The following is a 23,420-nucleotide window of genomic DNA, read 5'->3' as shown; positions in this document are numbered from 1 at the left end:
AGTTGCAATCTCAATAGTGACTGCATTGGATTATGTCAAAAGTTGAGGCTGATAAAACAAGAATGTAATAAATTCAACAGGAGAGTTGTTTTTGTAAAAAATTATTAAAGGTAAAATTGGTAAAACTAATTTAAATATTTACCTAAGCAATACATTAAGAAAATACATACAGAGGTAGTTTATCACCCCAAAAAGCTAAAAACTCCATTAAATGCAAAACAACAGCCACATCTCTGTTAATAAGCTAATGTATTTTAAAGGTTATAATAATGAATAAGAATTGACTTTTGGAAAAAATTACATGCAAAACAAGTAAAATAAACACAATCCATGAAATTTTCTGCATGACAACTTAAATCACTGGCTACATCACTGCACTTAGTGGTTTCATCAACAGTATTTTTCCCAGAGTACTGAACCTGGAAAGACTTTTAGGAAGACAAATCAGTACATTCCCAAGAGGGATTCATTATGGATTTGGGGCATTGTATAAATTAACTGGTAAGGAGAGGAATATACACTGAAAGTCCTATGAAGTTTTTGGGGAGACAGGGAGGGAGCAATTTGTGCAAAGGAACAATAAAAACAGCATGGGAAAGCGTGAAATGATTATTTTTAGAAACTGGAAGTTAAAAATGGGGACACACCTATGCAATGAGTCTAGATGTAATCTATAACACCATTTCCAAAGGATGAAAGGCTTGTAAACACTTACGTGAATTGTAAACTTTCCGCTGTTAAATTATTCCACATGATCTCATTAGCTTGAAGGTTTTCATTTTCTTCCAGTAAAGACGTATCAAACTCTATTTCTTGCTCAACAATTTCTGATGACCTAATTTGGTATATATTTATTACATTTTCAAAATTAACACCTATCTTTGAGGAGATTATAAGGCAAAATTATCATGTGATTTTTTTTTTTACTGGAATAATAATTAAAATTACATATGAAATAGAAGAAAAGGTAGCAACATATTTTTCCTTTGAATAAAAAACAGGCCTAAAATCATACCAGATTAAAAAAATGGTATACAATTATTTGAACCAAGAACACAGCATATGCAAGCTGACACTACTACAAGCTTGCATGTGACAATTATCAATTTGCATATAACAACAAAAAAAGCACGATGTCTTAGGACTACTTCTGCATATACTAATACAGAGTAACACCTGAATAAAAGGCAAATACATATAATTTTTTAAGCTAAAATCTTTTTTGCATTTACATACTCCGTAGTCTCAGGCACTGCTCAGCCTGCAATAGCTGCACAGCACATAGAGGTACCTGGAGTTTAAACTATAATTTGGACAATAAGAGAAACAAAACAGAAGAACTTCATTTAGCTCAGAATGTAAATTGTATCCAAATACACAGTTAGCTCACACTGAATCTGGACTCTGATGCCTACTGTCAGTACCAAAGTTAAGACTCTTCACATGTAATAAGAGTAGCTGGAATTTTGTTTTTTTAGAGAGAGCCAAACTAGGACAAAATTTTACAAGTGATAATGTAAAAAGAATTAAATAGAAACAAATTAAATTCTGATCACTTAAGCACTGTCGCAGTTAAATCCAGGGTTTTCTCAAGAAGAAACATGAACATGCACACCAAGACAAAACTTTATACCTGTGAGTATCTATGAAGTCATCATACTCAGAGTTAGGATCTATCTGTTCAACCGAGCTCTGGATCTCTTTATGGACATTCACAATCTCTTCTGTTACAAGACTGGTGATCTGGCTATACTCATCCAAGATTCCTTTTCTAGAGAGGAAAAAAAAATTCTAATGTGTAATATGGCCCTGAAGGCATAGACGGCATTGAAGATGTTTCAAACTTTCAATCTGCTGTTTAAGCAAACTCTTGTTGCAACTGATCAAAAAGGGAAAAAATAAGACGATATATTACTCAAAGAAATAAGAGATGAACTGTGGCCTTTTATTTACAGATTGGCTAGAGAAAGAAGTCATTAAGACGATGCTCCTTGTATTGATTTCACTGCATTTACACACAGATAGCTGAACTAAAAACTGCAGAGAGAACAATTAAAAGGAATGTATACACCTTATTGATTATGTTGCTCTGCACAAAGGACTTAGCACACTAATTATAGCCCACATTGAAACTTTTTGTGTTCTGACTGGCAAAATATATTCTGGCATAACTGAAAATAAGTCATGAAATAGTGTCCATTTCCTTTAAAAAGTGGTTTTCTTATAATTTTAACTATATTCTTCATCTATTTACTTTACAATTTGGTGATTCATAGAAAAATAAGCATAAATCACAAGACAGCATATATTTATCAGAAGAAACAGAATGAGTCAAGAATTTCTTTTAACAATGTACAATCCACACCGTTTTGTCTTTACAAGCCTAGGAGAGTGTGAAAAAAGAACTGAATAGGAAAGGTTAAACCAACAGGTCACACTGTGCCATTACAAAACCACAGCATGATCATGGTTAGAAAGGAACACTGAGATCACCGAGTTGAACCATCAACACAAAAAATCCCACACACAAACACAAAAAACCACACACACTCCACCAAAATCACTCACCTCAGTACAACATCCTTTCAGGTAGTTGTAGAGGGCAATGAGGTCTCCCCTCAGCCTCCTTTTCTTCAGACTAAACAACCACAGTTCCCTCCACCACCCCTCACATGACTTGCTCTCTAGACCCTTTACCAGCTTCCTCTCCTCTGGACACGATCCAGCACCTCAATGTCTTTCTTATAGTGAGGGGCCCAGGACTGAACATAGTACTTGAGGTGCAGCCTCACCAGTACAGGGGCACAATAACTTGTCTATTCCTGCTGGCCGTGCTATTCCTGATGCGGGCCAGGATACTACTGGACTTGTTGGCCACCTGGACAAACTGCTGGCTCAAAGTTGAACTAGCTGGCAGTCAGCACCCTGAGGTCCTTTTCTGCTGGGCCTGTTGCATTGCCTGGGGTTGTTGTGACCAAATACAGAACCCAGCACTTGGCCTTATTGAACCTCATACAATTGGCCTCAGCCTGTCTAGGTCCCTCTGCAAAGCCTTCCTACCCTTGAGCAGCAGATCAGCACTCCTGGCTCATTTGGTGTCATCTGCCAACTTACTGAGGGTGCACTCAATCCCCTCATCTGGATCATTGATAAAGATATTCAACAAGACTGTCCCCAAAACTGAGCCCTGAGGGACACCACTGGTGACCGGCTGCCAACTAGATTTACCACAACTCTCTGGGTCCAGCCATCCAGCCAGTTTTTTACCCAGTGAAGAGTACACTTGTCCATGCCATGATTCGCCAGCTTCTCCAGGAGTTTGCTGAGGGAGACAGTGTCAAAGGCCTTACCAAAGTCCAGGTAGACAGTGTCCACAGCCTTCCCCCCATCCAACAGGCAGGTCAGATGGTCATAGAATGAGACCAGGCTGGTCAAGCAAGACCTCCCTTTCATAAACCCATGCTGGCTGGCTCTGACCCCCTGGCTGCTCTGCACTTGCTGTGTGAGCTCACTCAAGATGAGCCTCTCCATGACCTTTCCTGGTACCGAGGTCAGGCTGACAGGCCTGTAGTTCCCCGGATCCTCCTTCTGGCCCTTCTTGTAGATGGGCATCACATGAGCCACCCTCAACTGGGACGTTTCCCTTCATCCTTACCCATAAACACTCAACTTTACCTTCACTATAATCAAGCCCTATACAATCAAAACACTCCTTAATGTAGAGACCCATCCCACTGCTTCTCCTACCTTGCCTATCCCTTCTGAAGAGCTTATATCCATTCATTGCAGCATTCCAGTCTTGACAGTCATACCACCATGTTTCCATGATGGCAAATACATCATAGCGGTCCTGCAGCACAATGGCCTCTTTTCCTACTTTATCTTCTTGAACTCACTGGTTTGCCGGGTTCTGAAGCATGGTAAGCTTTCTTAAAATACTGATTAATTTTGGCCAGCCCAGAAAAAAAAAATATCAACAGATTTTTTTCCTTAATATGAGCTCAAGTTACATCTACTCTTTAAAAAAAGTTATGTGATTAGATTTTTTCAGTACCTTCAAAATTAGTGAATTATCATATCTCATAACTCTGAAAAATCACCTTAATTACAGCACACAAATTTAACAGTGGCTTTTTTCTGCTGTCTTACATACAAAATTAAGATTAAAGGGACTGTACAGAGACTACTTCAACTGTCTATTTCAGTTCAGTCTCTACATTAGAATCAAAGGAATGAATACGATACTGCACAGGACAGTTAAAGGTGTCTGCACCACATAAACATGCAACGTGTGAAATCCCCAATCCTTCACTTCCTGTTTGCTAAAGTAAAGATGAATGTAGACTTCAGAGAAGGTAAGAAAATGAGTTAAAGAATAGTGCCTCACATCTAAATGAATTCTTCCTACAAAAAAACCCAAACAAACAAACAAACAAAAAAAAACCCCAGAACCACAATCCTGCCATTTCTTTTAGACTATGTGATTGAAATAACACCCCAGAAAAAAGACCTACAGAACAGACTCCCTAACTGAATCTCATCCTTCCAGAAAGAAAAGGCAGCATGGTGGTTACAAACCAGAAGAGGTCTTAAACTCCTCATTGTTTGTTCTCCAAGATCACCAGTTTTCATATCTTCTGTAATGATGTAAAAAATCATCTCTGAGGAAAAAGGTAATTGTATTTTTAAGGCTGGATTCCTTACAGAGAGATCAGTTTTGTATGATCCCATTACTTCTCCTGCACATAGGATTAATAATACATCTGCCAGACCATCCTCCACAATGATTTTCAAGACAGTTGGACAGTTCAAAGTAAATTTGTTGCTGATGGAACTTACTAAAAGTAAGACTACTAGAGAGGCAACAAACTTGGCATAGTATACCAGATGAAGACAAAGAATGAGCTCAGTTATAAACACTGCAGTTAAACTGTAAGTTTTATGAGAAGACTGTATCACACTAGAAAGCTTAAGTAACCACTCAAAACTACTGTCTGCATTACTTGGATAGACTTTTCTATGCATAATTATTGTTAACTGAAAGATGAAAATATCTTTTTGTTATGCCTTGATATACAATCCTACAATTTAATTATATATCAAACATACAAAATTTTGCAAGATAAAAATATATAAGAATACATCTTACAGGGCTTTAATCATTTCTTCTTGCATCTTCTGTAGTGAATCAAGTAACAGAGGAAGTGTAGTATCGTAATACTGGTGCTGATGTAACTGTGCTCCTTTCAGTGCCAACACATACTGATTATGCAACATATGAAGCTTCATAGTGGCTTTATCACACCGGTCTTTGGCTTTCTCAGTCTCCTTTCCTACGAGAAACAAAATAGGAATATGTTCACGGTGATTAAAAAGCATACAAACTTGTAGATTACATAAATCTAGATTTAATATAACTTTGCATGTTTTTCTAAAGTAATCTTTTCAAGGTACTTCTCTGAGGAAGATAAAATCTGACCATTTTCAGGTCATTAGTAAGACCAAATGTCTTGGTTTTCCAAGTAAAAGGATAAGTAAGAAAAAAATGCTGTCTTTTATATGAGCAGAAACATGAGAATTCTTTATCTAGAAGTAAATGAAAAACACTGTCTACACAGGTATGAAAATAGAAATAATTAATAAAGTAAAAATATAACTATAAAGAATAAATTAATACACATGACTATCACAAAGCTAATCTTGTATTTATGTCAGAGCAAATAAACTCTTTTAATGAAGAATGTAAGAGATGTCCTACTAGGCCAGATCCCCAATTCATTAAAAATCTATCACTACATATCATCCCTATAAAGCAAAGGTGCAGTCTTACATATAAGTAGTTGAACTCGCATATCACCACACCTGTTCAAAGCACCTAGCTTCTCTGTTACAACATAACATTTCCTTACCTGATCAGGACATTGGCTCTATAATCTCAACTCTGTGCTATTAGAGACTAGAAGTCCTCGAAGTTCATGCTGAGAAGACCAGTTCGGTACTGAATCTGGGAGTTGGCAGGTACTTCAAGAGGTCACCTATTCTATTCTTTGCCACAGTAACTGCACAACTATTTGGCATTTATTTTTATGATTTTCCTAGTATCTCCAACAACAGATAACCTACAGCTTCCCAGTACCCTTCAGATCTACTGCTGTGCAAGCTGGAAGTATTCCCTCACCTCCTTGCCCCTTTACTCTTCAATGTAAATTGTTATTGCTTTAATCTAAACCCTTACTTACTTCATATTTGGCATGGGTATGAAAAATAGATTCTACCATCCTCTGTGATCCACCTTTTATACATTGGATGAAAACTCTCCTCTTCTGCCCCATCTTCTACTCTGTATTCTAACTGACCTAAACATCTTCCCTTTTAAGTCCTCTTAACTTTTCATAGTTGACTGGTTCACAATCTTACACAAGTGCAACTTCAGTCAAGGTTCAAAGCCAAAGAATAACTTCACATTGCCGATACTTCTAGTTCATAAAAAAATTATTAAAAATATTTTTATATTTTTCTTTAATTGCTACTTTTTTCTATTATTATATAAAACTAGACAATATCAAACATGGCACCACTGACTACTTGTGCTTTGGCATCGGATCTTGCCAAGTAACACTAATTTCTGAGACTTGTCTCCCAATTAACCAATTTATGGTTCTGCCCAACATCCTTGTCTCTAAACTGGTGAGACATGGACTTGATGGATGGACCACACGGTGGATATGAATTGGCTGGATGGTCACAGTGAAGGAGTCCCAGTCAACATCTCTATGTTTAAATGGAGACTGTGATGAGTGACATTCTTCAGAGGTCTGTACAGGGACTAGCACTGTTTAACATCTTTGTTGGTGACATGGACCGTGGGATCAACTGAACCCCCTGCAGGTTTGCCAAGAACACCAAGCTGTGTGGTGAGGTTGACATGCTGGAGGGGAAAAAGGCTATCCAGGAGTGACACTGACAGGCTTGAGAGGTGGGCCTGCATGAAGTTCAACAAGGTCAAGTGCAAAATTTTGCACCTGGGTCTGCACAAATATAGGCCTCGGGGAGAATGGATTGAAATCAGCCCTAATGAGAAGCATTTAGCAGTGTTTTTTTCAACAAAGCAACAATCCCCCTTTGAGAAAAGATGCCAATCTCCCATGTACAGTAATATTTCAGACAGATGAAACACCTCTTGGTTTGCTTCAGAATCTTTTATTTTTGTAAATATCAGCACTGAAGTATAAAGCTATCAATGCATATAGTGATCTATTAGGCATTTTCCAATGTTTACAATAGCACTTTTTAAAATAATTTCCCAGAACTGCATTTCTTTTTATCTATGTATTGTTCAGCATCTTTCATAACAGAGGAAATTTCTAAATATTTTGCTGTCTCCACATTTTTTAGCATTAACAAACCACCCATATAGTCACTTCCCTATTTATTTCAACTCTGGAGACATATTTTTATAGATTATTTCATTGTGCCTAGAAAACAATACTACTTTCTACTATTTGTTTGCACTATTCTACTGAACACATTCGTTAGACTCAGGAATTAGATGACCAAGACATTCAAACAGATATTTTTCTAACAACAATTTTTTAAAACAAATAAAATATTTTTACATTAAAAAATCTAAACCTTGCCTTTAATCTGCTTCCACAGATTGCTAACTAGAGGGATTACTACTGGGACTCCAGCATGACTTTTCTCTTAAGTGAACTTGATAAAGACTAAGCTCTTCTTCAAGTAAAGCAAATAATTTTAAAATTTAGGTATGACAGAAAAAGAGATCAACCTTACAGTGATGTATCAAGCCATTTTATCTGCTTATATTCAGGGCTATTGATTCACAATCTTGAATATGCTCAGAATGTACAGGGAATTCTTAAAAAAAATCTGTCGCTCTCTGCTTTCTGAGGCATCACTTTAATTTCTCCATTTCTGCTACTAAGCATTTCCTCATAGTCTGTTTGATTTCCCAAGTCTTCATCAGTGAATAGGAAAGAATCAGCTTCTACAACTTGCTTTATAATTGACTATTCTTTATTACCCATTTAACTGATTTCAGGACTTCCCTGAGCCAAGTTATATGCTTAAACTCAGTATTTCATATAATGCTAAGCCCATCTAAATACCACAGGTAATTACAAAAATTATTTCCTTAGATGACAGTCAGTACTGATTCCATGAAAACCACAAGTGATATGACTTTTGAGGCATTCTGTTTCCCATGCTGAGCCTGGCTTCACTTCCCTAAGACTAGACTAGAATGCAATACTTCAGTTAGAAGGGAGCCACAACAATCATCTTGTCCAACTGCCTGACCAATTCAGGGCTAATCAAAGCGAAAGCTGGTTATTAAGGGCATTGTCCAAATGCTTCTTCAACACTGACAGACTTGGAGCATTGGCCACCTTTCTAGGAACCTGTTCCAGTGTTTGACCACCCTTTCACTACCGAAATGCTTCCTAGTGTCAAGCCTGAACCTCCCCTGTCACAGCTATGAACCATTTCCATGTGTCCTGTCACTGGATCCTAGGGAGAAGAGATCAGCATTCCCCTCTCCACTTCCCCTCCTCAGGAAGCTGGAGAAAGTAATTATGTCATTCATTAGCCTCCTTTGCTCCTAACTAAACACACTCAATGTCTTCAGCACTCGCATAACCACAGAATCACCAACGCTGGAAAAGACCTTTAAGATCATCAAGTCCAGCCTATGACCACCACCCCATCAGCCAGACCATGGCACTACGTGCCACATTCAGTCTTTCCTTGAACACATCCAGGGATGGTGACTCTACCACTTTCCTGGCTAGTCCATTCCAATGTCTGATCACTCTCTCTGTGAGGAAGTGCTTCCTAATATCTAACCTAAACCTCCCCTTGAGCAGCTTGAGGCCATGCTCTCTCATCCTGTCACTAGTTGCCTGGGAGAAGAGCTCAGACCACACCTGGCTACAACCTCCCTTCAGGTAGTTGAAGAGAGTGATAAGGTCCCCCCTGAGTCTCCTCCAGGCTAAACAACCCCAGCTCCCTCTGCCTATCCCTATAAGACATTCCCTCTAGTCCCTTCACCAGCCTTGTTGCTCTCCTCTGGACTCGCTCCAGCACCTCAATATCCTTCTTGAAGTGAGGGGCCCAGAACTGGACACAGTACTTGAGGTGAGGCCTCAGCAGTGCTGTGTACAGGGGGAGAATTACATCCCTACTCCACGCTGGCCACTATTCCTCACGCGAGCCAGGATGCCTCTGGCCTTCCAGGACATCTGGGCACACAGCTGGCTCATGTTCAATCAGTTGTCAACCAGTGCTCCCAGGTCCCTGTCTGCCAAGCTGGGGTTATTGTGGCCAAAATGCAGGAACGTGCACTTGGTCTTGTTGAATTTCATGCCGTTGGCCTCGGCCCATCAACCCAGCCCATCCAGATCCTCCTGCAGCTTCTTCCTGCTCCTCACAGGACATACATTCCAGCTCTTCCACAAGCTTTGTTGCCCTCCTCTGGATGCCATCAAGGACCGTCACATCCTTCTTAAATTGTGGGGTGCAGAACTGCACACCACACTTGAGGTGAGGGCCACACCAACATCGAATACAGCAGGACAATCCCCTCCTTTGTCTGGCTGGTTGTGATGTACTTGGTGCCCCTCAGGATGTGGGCTGCACAAAAATTAATGCCAAATGCAAAAATTAAAGAGCAATCTTTTGAACCGCTGCCAAATGCTTGAGCTATAGTAAGTAACAGTAAATCAACTCAGACCTTTTAACTGTGTATCAGAATGCTCATCTCTCAAGATGCCTGCTTTAGTTTTCCTCTATGACTCAATTGCTTTTTCTCTCTCTCAATTTTACAGGCCCAGGCCTGGAGTGGAAAGATTCCCATGGGAAAGGAAAGGATCTAGCAAGCTCTGAGCCAGTAGCAACCTTGAAAGTACAAAACAGAGGGCCAAGTTGATGTTCACAACACCAACTATTCTCCAGTGTTGAAGAACAGGGAGCCCAGCCTAGGCACAACTAGACCTGAAACGGAGACAAAATATGAACAGGTAAACAAAAGAGTTTACTTGGTGAGAACAGGGCCTTCTTACATTTTTCTACTTTTATTACAGTTTTACAGAAAACTTACAGTTTTCCTTTTATTCTCCAATGAGATATTTTGGAGGTATAGCTAAATAGTCAAATGACAGCAGTCAATCCACTTTATTCTATAAAAGCCTGGTCCCATCTTCGATCAGGGGCACTCCTGTACATTTTTCCAGGACGTGTGCTGGACCTTCTCCTCTCCAGCAGGGATGCCTGCCAGAGAGATTATTTCTCAAGAATTAAGGACCAGACAAAGGGACACCCAGCTTTGGCCAGACAAGGGTGAGAGATATTAACTCCCTTACTGTCTTTAATAGTTAATTTGACATGAAGCAATCTCTCATAGCTAAGTTTCAAATGTCAAGATTTTAGGATCCTTTTAAAGTCAGTAATTCATGTTCTTGATCTAGTATAAGACTTGTTGAAAAATAAGCTGCTAGCATTTAAATGGTTAACATTTATTGATTTATTTTACTATTAGTAATGTATTTTATTGCTAAGATACCTTTTGCATTATGCCTTCAGTATTCTGCTCTGATCTCCCAGCTTCCACACAGTTTCATTGTGCTTGTGCCTTTTACTTTGAAACGATTCAGACCCCAGTGCTGTCTGCAATAAAATCCGGTCTGCCAATTTGCTGGCCTGTCACGAGTGAGGAGAGCAAGTCCAGGGGCTGCATGTCCATGTTGAGTGGAAATACTATGCCAAAGGTGGTCCCAAAATCAACCAGAAGTCACCAAGATCTCCTAGCTCTGCACTTTCCAGGGTTTCCTGCTCTAGAAGCTTTAGCTTACACAAAAAGAAAAAATCCTAGCCCTTGGAAGCACTGGTAGCATCTCTGAGTTGAAACTCTTATGATAGCGTATTAATTTGAAATCCATCCAGTCTGCTGACATTTGTGAATAAGAGGGGCCAGTTCAACCAGTGTTACTTGTTTTATTTTAACAATGTGAGAGTTGCAGTCAAAAATAAACCCAAAAAAATACCCTACCAAGAGGCTCCCTGACCTCAGCAACAACTAAAGGCAGTGTAGTAGTATAATCACAATTTCACAGTCCTCTTGAACTGAATGCACCAGCCACCTAATAGAAATATTTTCCACTCAGCTACTACAAAGAATAACGGGTTAGTAACTGAGTTAAAAAAGCTTTTTCAACAGCTTCCTTATTTGTCTCAGGTATACCTTATGTTGTAGTGCAACTTCAGTAAGTACTGCCAAAGTCACGTCAATTCTGAATTCTGAATTGACATCAGTTGCGGGGATCAGAAAATACTCTTCTGGGATATGCAATGTTGTATAATGCACTAGGGTGTTCTGTCAATGTTTCTGCTCTAAATCGTTTTGTCAGCAAACACCAGCAGACTAGCTTGTGCAGGCACTACACAAATTTACAGGCAATTCAGCAGGCACAGTCCCTGGGGAAATAACAAAGTAGTATGTCCTAAGAAGTAGTTGGCCCCCTCTGCTTCAAACTGGTGGGGAGCCAGGCACTGTGATGAAGACTTGGTTTACCAGAGGAACAGAGTCTATAGAGAACAGCATTTTACACAAGGAGATCTGAACAGTTTTTTTCAAAAAGAAAAAGCATTGGTGAGGCGGCATCTGGAGTATTGTGTCCAGTTCTGGGCCCCTCAGTTCAAGAAGGACAGGGAACTGCTGGAAAGAGTCCAGCGCAGAGCCACAAAGATGATGAAGGGAGTGGAACATCTCCCTTATGAGGAAAGGCTGAGGGAGCTGGGTCTCTTTAGTTTGGAGAAAAGGAGACTGAGGGGTGACCTCATCCATGTTTAGAAATACTTAAAGGGTGAGTGTCAAGAAGATGGAGTTCAGCTTTTTTCAGTGATGACCAGTGATAGGACAAGGAGTAATGGATACAAATTGGAGCATAGGAGGTTTAAGGCGAATATCAGAAATTTTTTTTTTTACTTTGAGAGTGACAGAGCACTGGAACAGGCTGCCCAGAGAGGTTGTGGAGTCTCCTTCACTGGAGACATTCAAAACCCACCTGGATGCGTTCCTGTGTGATGTACTCTAGGTGACCCTGCTCTGGCAGGGGGGTTGGACTAGATGATCTTTCGAGGTCCCTTCCAACCCCTAGGATTCTATGATTCTATGATTCTATGAAACAGCTGCTGTCTGAGGATTTTCCTATTTTTTGTTTAACAAAGTGTTCTGCAGCTTATTTCCAATACTTATTTAAATCTTCCCACTGTTCTGGTAGTTACTGTTCTTACGAAAAGCTGAATTGACTGAAAAAACTTAACCACTTAATTTGAATAAAAAACAGTTACTGAACTAATGCCAGGAGTAATGAAGCATTACAATTTTAAGACTTCCCTAACGTGTTCACTTCACGTGATTTAGACAACTTGAGGGCTCAGAAACCCTATAAAAATATCATGGCTTAAAAAATTCAAACAGTTCAGCTGACCTGCAGCTGATATACAACGGTAGTAGTTGACCAACTACACAAATAGTTGTACACAAGAATACAGCTTGGGATGCAACAGGAGAGAAGAAATTCTGTAAATTTTGAGAGAAAAAATTGGAATAAGAAAATCTTAAGTGGAAACCTGAAAGAGGTCAAGGAAAATTACAGGACAATTGTCTTAAAAAAACAGCTTGTGTTTGCTATCTATCTAAAGAAACATCAATTCATTTAATCAGAACCACATCAAAACAACACGGCTGTTGACAGCCAAAACATTCTTCAATTTCAGTGGAAAAGTTTTTTTTCAGGAATAGAGAATGATGAGAACTCTAACAGGAAGATAAGGTAAAAATAACATAATACAGCCACAGCAATCTATTATATTTTCCATGTTGCATACTGTTTATATTCCCATGTTAAGTAGTTACTTGGGAATAAACAAAGTAACCAAACTAAATTTATATGTAGAAAACAGACAGGAATTAGACAAAATGAAGAACTGAGCAAGTATTTTTGTTTTTTTTGTTTGTTTTTTTTTTGTTTTTTTAAAAAAGCAACGGTAAAAGGAAAAAAAAAAGCAAACCTGAAGGTAAACAGTGCTAAATATAACTTATCTTATCCCATGCTATCTAATAATTATATTCCCATATTGGCCACCACTACAAATTTCAGAAATTTGGAAAGACCCGATCTTTCTTTCAGCACTGATAGCTACTGTATTCCACTGTGAATTACAGTACCACAGAACCAAGGACAGTAAGTGTAATTTTAGGCAGCCATACAAAATCTTAAAAATGGATCTTGGAATTTTATTTATATACTGCCATCTGATTAATTTTCTCTAAAGAAAGAAAAGAAATTTAGAAAGGCACATAAGAACAATTATTAACAAGGTATTTCAATACATCATAGAATAAAGGTTCTTATTCAGCAAAATTCAATAGGAATCAAAATCACAGTTTGGATAAATCATTCCCAAAAAATCTTTATAAGTCTCATTGTGCAAATGAATTATTTTCCTCTTTTTCTTCAGTTATACTAACTGACAAAAGCTGATGTTGATTCCATTGCAGCTACCATAACAGATCATTGGATGCAAGTAGGCTGCTGCTACAATATAGATGAGAAGGAACTGCAAACTACTTGAGAGAATTAACAGTTCATTTGAGCAACGTTACATTCCACATACATCGACTGAAGGAATAACAGCATAACTCAAAACATTTACCACTGACATCAAACTAAGCGCTATCCTTGATTTTCTGATTTTTAAGAAGGCAACCAGCAAATACCCATGATGACAGCTATCCTGTCTTATTTAAGATACAAAATGAGCTTTTAGATTGCAATCAAATTGCTAACAATAAAAACATTTTACCCTGTTTCACTGTAAGAGCTTTAGCACATTTGAATAAATAGATGAAATTAACACAAGTCAGTCATACCTTTAGCCACAGCTTCTTTATACTTTTCTTTGGCAGAATTTACTTCTTTTATTAGTTGTCTATAGCTACATTTTAGTTTCTCTAGTTCTGTCTTTGTGACCTTTAAGAAAACAGAAATACAAAATGCATTAAAAATACTTATTCTCAACATACAAAAAAAACCCTCATAGCATTAGTGACAGAGAACTAACAGAATTTAGTTTCCAAATATATTACCTACCTTCCACTGGCTTGAGATAATCTTACAACGGTATTGCAAAGTGTAACAAAATGAAAATAAATAAATAAATAAACAAATAGATGATGTTGTGACTGAATGCATAGATGCAGGGAGACCAGCAGATGTAGTCTACCTTGACCTTAGCAAGGCTTTTGACACAGTCTGCCATAACATCCTTGTGAGTAAGCTCAGGATATGTAAGATGAAAGAATGGATAGTGAGATGGATTAAGAACTGGCTACACAATACAGCCCAAAGAATGGTGGTCAATGGTGCAGAGTCCCGCTGGAGACCTGTAACTAGTGGAGTCCCCCAAGGACCAGTGCTGGGTCCAGTCCTGTTCAACATCTTTATCGATGACCCTGGTGATGGGACAGAGTGTCTTCTCAGCAAGTTTGCTGATGACACGAAGCTGGGAGGATTGGCTGATTCACCTGAAGGCTGTGCAGCCATTCATTGAGATTTGGACAGGCTGGAGAGCTGGGCCAAGAGGAACCTAATGAGGTTCAACCAGAACAAGTGCAGAGTCCTGCACCTGGGAAGGAACAACAAAATGCACCAGTACAGGCTAGGAGGTGATCTGCTAGAGAGCAGCTCCGTGGAGAAGGACCTTGGAGTCCTGGCAGAAAACAAGTCATCCATAGGACAAAAAATGTGGTCTTGTGGCCAGGAAGGCCAATGGTATCTTGGGGTGCATTAAAAGGAGTGTCTCCAGCAGATCAAGGGAGGTTCTCCTCCCCATCTACTTGGCCCTGGTGAGACTTCACTTGGAGTATTGTGTCTGGTTCTGGGCTCCCCAGTTCAAGAGGGACAGGGATCTACTTGAGAGAGTCCAACAGAGGGCTATGAGGATGATTAAGGGACTGGAACACCTGCCTTAGGAGGAAAGGCTAAGAGACCTGGGGCTTTTCAGTCTAGAGAGGAGAAGACTGAGGGGGGAATCTAATTAATGTCTGTAAATACATGAGGGCTGGGCATCAAGAAGGTAGAGACAAGCTCTTTTTACTTGTGCCCTGTGATAGGATATGGGGCAATGAACTCAAACTCAAGCACAGGAAGTTCTACCTCAACATGAGAAAGAACTTCTTTACTGTGAGGGTTACAGAGCACTGGAGCAGGCTTCCCAGAGGTTGTGGAGTCTCCTTCTCTGGAGACTTTCAAGACCTGTCTGGATGCCTTTCTGAGTGATCTGCCCTAGTTCTTTTGGTCCTGCTCTGGCAGGGGGGCTTGGACTCAATGATCTTTGGAGGTCTCCTAACATTCTGTGATTCTGTAATGCATGGAAGGAAATAGAAGGCCTGAAACAGAGATCCGCATCCACATCAGCATAACGAAAAATAAGGTTAGGAAGTCCACCTTATCATAAACATCATCCCATCTTAATGACAAGGGAAAAAAATATTTTGTAGGTATTTTGTTTCTGTGTGTAACAAAAGCAGAAATAATACCAGAAATCATGAGAGGTATTTCAAATTTCTGGGAACCATTCCCTAAGTGACCCAGTGACACAAAAACTTTGAACACACAACATCAGCTAACAATGAAAGCACATATCATATCTAATCAGAATGCTATACAAATGCTTCTTAGGAAAATCGGGGGGGAGGGGGGGAGGGGCAGGGGGAGACCACAAAAAAAACCAAAACACAAAAACACACAACAACAACATAAGGGTATTCCTCAGTATGCAAAATATTTGCACGGCCTTGCAGCCCAGAATTAAATAAAATCAATATGGTTTGTAATCAATCATCTGGGGAGTATGCACTATATAAATGTGCACGTTTTGTTGAAAAAGCCTTATTTTAAAACATTGTTTTTTTAGAGATTTGATTAATAGTTAACTTACTTACAGAAAAAATACATTTTGCTCTGTCATTTTTTATAGTAAGCCTGAACTTCCAGCAGTTGTTTCGTCTAGCCCCTTTCTTTCTTGCGTTTCTTTCTTTCTTTTTCCATTTCTCCAATTCTCTATCCCACACCTGTTCTTTCTAAAGTATGTTACCATTTTTTCCTCTTCTTCAATCCTCTCTATTTTCAGATGCAACGATCGATAAGCAGCTGTAAGCAATTATTTGGCTTAGAGGTTTCATAAGGTAAGACAGCCTACTGACCATACATCAAAAGGAAATTACTCTCCATAGTCAACACCTGGGAAAGATGTCAAGATCCCAGCATATTCTGGAAGTAGTCCTATCGTAGTCAACATATTAACTTAATATATATTTTGTACTAGTTTAAAGTTCACATGACTGGCCCAAGAACTTTTACTCATCAACCCATGATATTTTTACTGTACTACTCAGATGTTACATTTTAATTCTCTGCTGGATGAGAGAAGAAACAGTGCTGTTCCTTCTCACATTAGACCTTTCAGACAATCAATCTGAGTTTTCATATTTGCAGCTAAATTTCCCCCAGAGTATCTGAATGAAACTGATTTACGTCAGCTTTACTGACTAGATACAGTGCTCTTTCAACATAAGCAGAAATACTGACATGGAATAGAAGCCCTGAAGACCTCTACCCACAGCCTCAACGTTTGGTTTACACTAGGTTTATATTTTAGAATAGGGACTAGAATCCTGTCCCCACCCAGAACAGTCTGGACTGTCAAGAACATTCATTAACAAAAGTTTTCCGTTGCCCTGGTTGCAGGAATGTCTATAGTGAAATGGGAACAGGAAACCAGATGGAATAGACAAGCTTCACACAAATTCATCTTCCACCGGAACAAGAGCATTTCCAGTGCTATCTGTCCAAATAAATTCATTCAGAAACAAGTTTGCCATCTCTGCCTGGGCAGCTAGCAGGAGAGAAAAAATGTGGAAGAAATTACTAGAATTTAAACTATGCATTCTACATACCACAAATCATGACTTTAACCATAGCTCAAACAAAAACAAAGGAACCAAAAAAAATCACTCTCAACACACTACTTTTTAAACATATACAACTTAAATAATTTTTTATTTATATATGAAATTATATAAGTTAATAAAATACCTTGTACATTTCTGCTTCAATTTGTTGATGAACACCTATGTAACTCTTCTTAACTTGCTGCTTATCTTTGATCATCATTGTAAGCCTATGTAAAGGCCCAGAATTAAGATCCTCTGCATGTGTCTTCATTATTTTGCTCAGCTGTTCTGTTTGTTGTACCACGAGCAACCAAGACTATTAAAATAAAAGTCAGAACAGAAAAGCACTTACTTACTCTAGCTTACAAATAACCAAACAATGAACTGTGGAAAACAATGCATCACTGTTTAATAAAATTCAGTAAAAAAAAAATTTAAAACTTACCCAAATCCACTGAAAATCTTCTAAAATTATGTTCTTCCTGCTGCAGCACAGTGACACCTCAAACTTACTCATAAAATAATAAAAAAGCACCAGAGATGAACATACAATATTGTATGGTCATACTTCAGCACTGCCCTAGTACTTCTGAAGACCAATGACAGTTTTGCAGGTTTTTTTGGAATATGTGGCTGACAAGCATGCTCCTGTGTTCTTTATTCTTGTTTCCCAGTCACAGTTATTCTGTTCAAGCTGACTGCTCTGCCCTTACCCAAATATCTCACAGTAGCATGTGCGTGAGTGGTTACTGTTTAAGAGGATATAATTTGTCAGCTGCTTCATATAACTGACAGCATGAGACTCAGGCCACCGGTATCAAAACAGAACATGCTAACAGGTGAAGAGACACAAACAGTCACTTGTCTGTCACAACAACCTTTCTTTATCCTTACTTTAATAATGTCCTTGGCTATTCTATCAGTCAGGTTTCAGGACAGCTTAAATGTGCTGGGGCTTTGAATTTTGATTAAGAACTGTAAAGTAAACAGAGACTTCCAAGGCACCACAGATAAAAACATGAAATTAAAGTTCAGTTTAAATAAAAGCATCTGTTATCTGAAAGATCCTTGACACACTTTGTCAATGTGAATAGTATCAGATTCCCTGATATTGAACACTATGCTATACTTAACATTTCAGAATGGGTACTGTCATACAATGATCAAGTTTTGAAGGCAAGCTGCTGGTTTTACTAGCATTTCTCTTACTCCTACTAAATACAGAAATCCACCTTAGATCGTCAAAATTTAGAATATAAATTTGTTTGGTGGCTTTGGTGTTTCCTTACATGTCATATACAAACATAAATAGATAGTATTTCCATCTCTACATGACAATGCTGCAACACAAAATGGATTCTAGAAAAAGAAACAAAAGACAGGCAACTCCTATATACATTAAACCACTTTTAGCATTTCCTTTAGCTTGTCAACATCCCACAGACAGGCACAGAGCTATCTCAGACCGCTTAACGTGTGGTGTTATAGAAGAACCATGGAATTGTTTTGAGTGGAAATGACATTCAAGACAATCAAGTCCACCCAGCACTGCCAAGTCCACCATTAATTAACCATGTTCCTAAGCACCATGTCTCTTAAATACCTCCAGGGAGGATGACTCAACCACCATCCTGGGCAGCCTGTTCCAATGCCTGACAACTCTTCCAGTGAAAATAATTTTCCTAGTACCTAATCAAAACCTCCCTGGTGGAACTTGAGGCCAATTTCCTCTCCTCCTTTTTATCTGGGAGATTGACACCCACCTCATTACAATCACCTTTCGGGTCTTTTGAGTTCTCCTCTTAACCTCCTTTTCTCCAGACTAAACCACCCCAGTTCCCTCAGCCAGTCCTCCAAGTCTGAAGACTTGTTCTCCAGATCCTTCACCAGCTTTGTTGCCCTTCTTTGGACACAGTGTGAGGGACCATTCACCAGGATTCGCACTTGTGGGAAGTGGTGTCAAAACCCCATTGTAACCCCTTGAACAAAGTCTTGTTTGCATCCCAAAAGGCCTTCCTGAGAGGATGGAGACCACAATTATGGTTTGCATATGGCTTATGGCTTGCATGTACAACTACTGAGATGACCACAGCAATCAGGGGCAGAGGGGGTGAGGTCCACTCCAGCTGCTCAGTCTTATGACTCAATCATGCTTACTCATCCTTGTGAAACAAGGTACTCTAAAAGAGCCTCACTGAAACCAGCTCTCCCCCATTGGCTGGCCCAGTGCTGGATCCAGGATTGGTGATTTTCTATTATTTATCTCTCTTAACTTTTGTTCTCCTGTTTTCTTTCTCTCTCCTCCTTCCTAAAATCATTAAGTAATGCAAGGCCTAAGCATGAATTTTTCTCAGGTCATTCAAGCTTTAACATACATGTATCGTGACTTCTGTCATCTAAACAATCAGCCTTTATGATTGTGTAGCCTGGATAATAATTGAAGAAACAGTATTTCTTCTGTAGTTTTAACTAAAACTAGTAATAAAATACAGACCTTGAATGTTGTTTCACCTTTACCTAATTAAGGGGTATCCAACAGTCGAACATTTCCTCGTACCATGACATTTGAATCACTCTCCCTGGAAGGGCCAGGTGTGAGACAAAGGTTGGATCCAGCTGCACCAAGGCTCCTCCCTGAGATGGAGTTTAGAAAGCAAGGGAGTCCCATCCAAATCTCCCTGGGTTGCCCTACCCAGGTCATGACACACATGAGGTTACAGTCCAAGCTTCCTGGCTACGGCTGAAAACTGTTTGACCTCTCAATTACAGACACTTTCCAAGTGACATCAAAAGCCATACTGGAAAGCTGCACAGCATAAAAACATCACTAAACATCTGTCTGAAAGCAGTGGATTTTGTGGTTATAGAATGGTTTGTAAGAGTGCTCTCAGAGGTGAAAATGTTGCCAAAGTTCTCCATTTTCTTTAAGGTTAATTTACTATTGATGAGACAAGTACTGTTTCAATCAATCCTGACAATCACAACAAAAACATTTTTCAACAGAACAAGTACTCCAAAGAATACTTTGAATTCACCAAATGAACCTAAATAAGCTAAAAACGTAGCAAAAGCTTCCCTTTCCACTTAAAAAAATAATCTGCACATTTTCCTGCTCTTTACATCACTCTTGCCCTTCTGAGAAACCATGGGCTTCCAAAGAGGATTTCTGTGTATTGTATTATTACATTTTACTATTGTAAAGTAGGAAAATAAAGTGAAAAGGTATGCTTGAGGAAAGGCTGCAAATATTGAGATTTATATGAGACAAAAGCAACTGTGTGGGGACAGCAGAAAAGGCAAAGCATTTCCTTTCACTGAAAATAACCACAATCCCTCAAAAGCAATAAAATGCAATATTGTTTGGTTTAACAATATTTTTTAGACATATTAGCACACAAAAGAGCTGTTGGGAAGTACTTAAAAGTACTGCTTTCCTAGCATTAGCAGCTGCTACCACTATGCCTTTCAGTAAATTTGCTGCCTCTACATGAAAAAAGCATAAGACAGATTTTCCCAAACACAGTTTCTCTTGAAATGCTCACTCTTGCTGCACACTTAACAAAACCAAACAAAAAAGCCATAAAAGATTAGACAGCCCAGTATTTGGTTTTGATACAACATGATATGAAAAATCTAATATGCAGGTATTTAAAATCTGAAGAGATGGATGATACTAGATTTGTTCCTCATAATATTTTGATCATACTTTGATTTTGTACTTTGATTCTGTAAAATGGCAGGAAGAGAGAAAAAGTATCCTGAAATTAGAATTATGTGAGCATAGTAATCAAACAATAATGCAGACATTTTACCTGCCAAAACCAAGATGAAAATGTGTCACCAAACAACTTTAAAATCCACGGTGACAGTGAAATTTCAAGGCAAGCCCATACAAAAGATCTGTCAATAGCATATGAGTCTTTTGCTTTATATAAAGATGTAGAGATCAGGGATGGGACTTGGAAAGAAAATGCAAAGTCCTTAAGAGGAAAAAAATAAAAGGAACAAAAATAATCCTGAAGGAACAACTCAAGTCCAAAACAAGATTTTAAATGTGACACTTGCCACTCTGCAACCCAAAACGAACACAGCTTAAGTCAGATCTTTAGCTTTTTGAAATTTATTTGCTCACAGGAAGTACCCACATGATTGACATGAACCAGCCTAAACTGAGTTTGCTACATTAATGTTAAGGGTTGCTTACATCTTATAATGCTAAATATTCTGATGCCAATGCTCCTTTACTTTTCTAGCCCTAATCTGATCTGTTCATAGCCTGAAAGAACTGCAAGACAGTTTAGCTAATTTATAAGAGTAGTTCTAATGGGGCAGCAATAGCAAGACTTACGAATCTTATCACCAATAATTCCACACAAAACTTTGGGATCCAGCAATAGCAAGCTTGAAGGAAATACCTGATCTCTGCCAGACTTAGGCTAGTGACAATACTTTAATATTTACCAAAATCTTCACAACTTAAATAGAAAAATCTATAACAAACTGTGTATAAAAAACATAACAGGGTGAAAAGCATTTAAAACGCACCACCAACACACAGAATGAACAAAAAAAGCATCATGCCAATTTACAAGTAAAAAATTATTGCAGGGGAGGGAAGCAACAACAGAATTTGTTACAGATAAATACTGTGCAGTGCTACTTTTGGGGCTGCTGAAGCAGGATAGCTATAACAGTGCAGCTTTCAAGTCACCTACACCACCATTTTAATCTAGTAAAAAAACTAGACATAAAAACTAGTATAGAAACTGCACAAGGAGCAGTCACATTCCTAACACTATGCCACAGCTAGTATTCATACATGCCATTTCCTGGAATTTTTCTATTTCTGTCATAAATTCTGTATAACATAAACAATAGTTACTATTTAATTGCCTTGAAAGAAAAGCTTATCATAGCATACTCTACTTTCAAAACACTAAATAAAGTAGCAGGCTCAACCCAGGAACCTAAAATACTGAATTTCAGAATTCAGGATTGATTCTAGTTCAGTTATTATTTCCAAAGCAAGACTAGAGCTCAACCCAGGCATATCACACTGAGGAGTGAAAAGATTTTGGCAGCATTAACTCTCAAGACCCTGAACAAATAGGGATACAACTCAAACTAAAACAAACAAATATAAATCCAGCACTGTTATTTCCAAGGACATTTCAGTTTCAAAATACTTCAGTCTTCTTACCTTGGACACATTGCTGATATAATCCACTTGGCAAGTGCTCTCTTTATCTACCTGATTACAAAGATTCTGTAAAGTAGACGCATACTCTTTATCACTTTTTACTCGCATGACCATAAATTTCTTCACTGTTTCCAGCAGTCGTAGTTCCCAGTCTTGTAGTTTTAATAAAGCATCATGAGAATACTTCAGGTCACCTCCAAACCCCATCTTTTAAGGCACTGTATACCGCTCAGGGGAAAATGCAGGCTCTTCACCACATCTGAAAGCAGAAAAGAGATTAATGACACACATATCAAAATAAAAACTTCCAGTGTGACAAAAATTAATGTCTAAATCCTGAAATAACCATAAGATTAACCACATACATATACCTCCTTAAAATAAACTGAAATGAGGGTCAGAGAAGTGCTTCTAATATCATCTATGACTGGAAGAGATCTCAGTCCCATAACTGCCCTCCAGTTTCTACCAGGAAAACATACCTCCCTAATTTGATGTGGAGTTACAAAGAAATGCATAAAAGCATCTAAGAAAGATACTAAAGACCAATCCACATCTTTAAACAAATAAATATAGCCAACAGTATCACCACACAAGAAATGTCGTGCCTGGTGACTCAAAACAGTTTTTCTGGTGTTTACTGTCCTAAGAACACAGAAAAATCCAAATAAAACATTAGGTATTAGGCACTGCATCTGTGAGAAATGGCTAACTATTTAGAAGCTAGTTTGCTCCTAAACACTATATTAGCAGGCTGTTAAACTTGCAGATTCAACCTCTCAAAAATCAGGAAATATATCAAAACAGGTTCTACATGCAATCATCCAGTACTTCCCTGAGACACAAAATAGGACAGAGTCCTTAAGTTCAGACGATTTTCCCGTAAGGCATTCCAGTCTTACTGCACCAAACTGACCTACTTTGATGAACACATAAGAAATGTCACCTTATGAAATCCTGTAACACAACTGCAGGTCAAAGACACGTTTGAGCTAGCTCTAAAACACCTGCCTCTGATTCTGATAAAAATTCAGCCACATCATGAAAGACCTGAACCCATACATATGAGTAATTTCCACAGACTTGCTCAGATTTTGTAATGTGGGTTGAACCTCTTTCCTGCATGTACACCAAAAACCTGTTGCTGCACCAATCCAGCTTCAAACTTATAACAAAACAAACTTT

The 23,420-nt window shown here is 38.6% G+C and overlaps 1 protein-coding gene across 2 annotated transcripts in view; it reads right to left on the bottom strand.

Moving 5' to 3' along the window:
* FER (FER tyrosine kinase) overlaps positions 1 to 23,420 on the bottom strand; it is a 127,964-nt gene that overhangs the window by 84,495 nt on the left and 20,049 nt on the right. For both annotated transcript variants that reach the window (XM_051642979.1, XM_051642977.1), the window contains 6 exons: positions 22,236 to 22,494; positions 17,178 to 17,351; positions 13,952 to 14,051; positions 5,150 to 5,333; positions 1,634 to 1,771; positions 716 to 835 (listed from right to left, as the gene is read on the bottom strand). In XM_051642979.1, the coding sequence (XP_051498939.1) occupies positions 716 to 835; positions 1,634 to 1,771; positions 5,150 to 5,333; positions 13,952 to 14,051; positions 17,178 to 17,351; positions 22,236 to 22,442 (923 nt within the window). In that variant the 5' untranslated portion in view covers positions 22,443 to 22,494. The remainder of the gene's footprint in view (positions 1 to 715; positions 836 to 1,633; positions 1,772 to 5,149; positions 5,334 to 13,951; positions 14,052 to 17,177; positions 17,352 to 22,235; positions 22,495 to 23,420) is intronic.

This window comes from Apus apus, chromosome Z (assembly GCF_020740795.1).
Source record: "Apus apus isolate bApuApu2 chromosome Z, bApuApu2.pri.cur, whole genome shotgun sequence".
Classification (NCBI taxonomy): domain Eukaryota; kingdom Metazoa; phylum Chordata; class Aves; order Apodiformes; family Apodidae; genus Apus; species Apus apus.
Note: the sequence above shows the minus strand (reverse complement) of the source record. Positions and strands in the feature narration are given on the sequence as shown.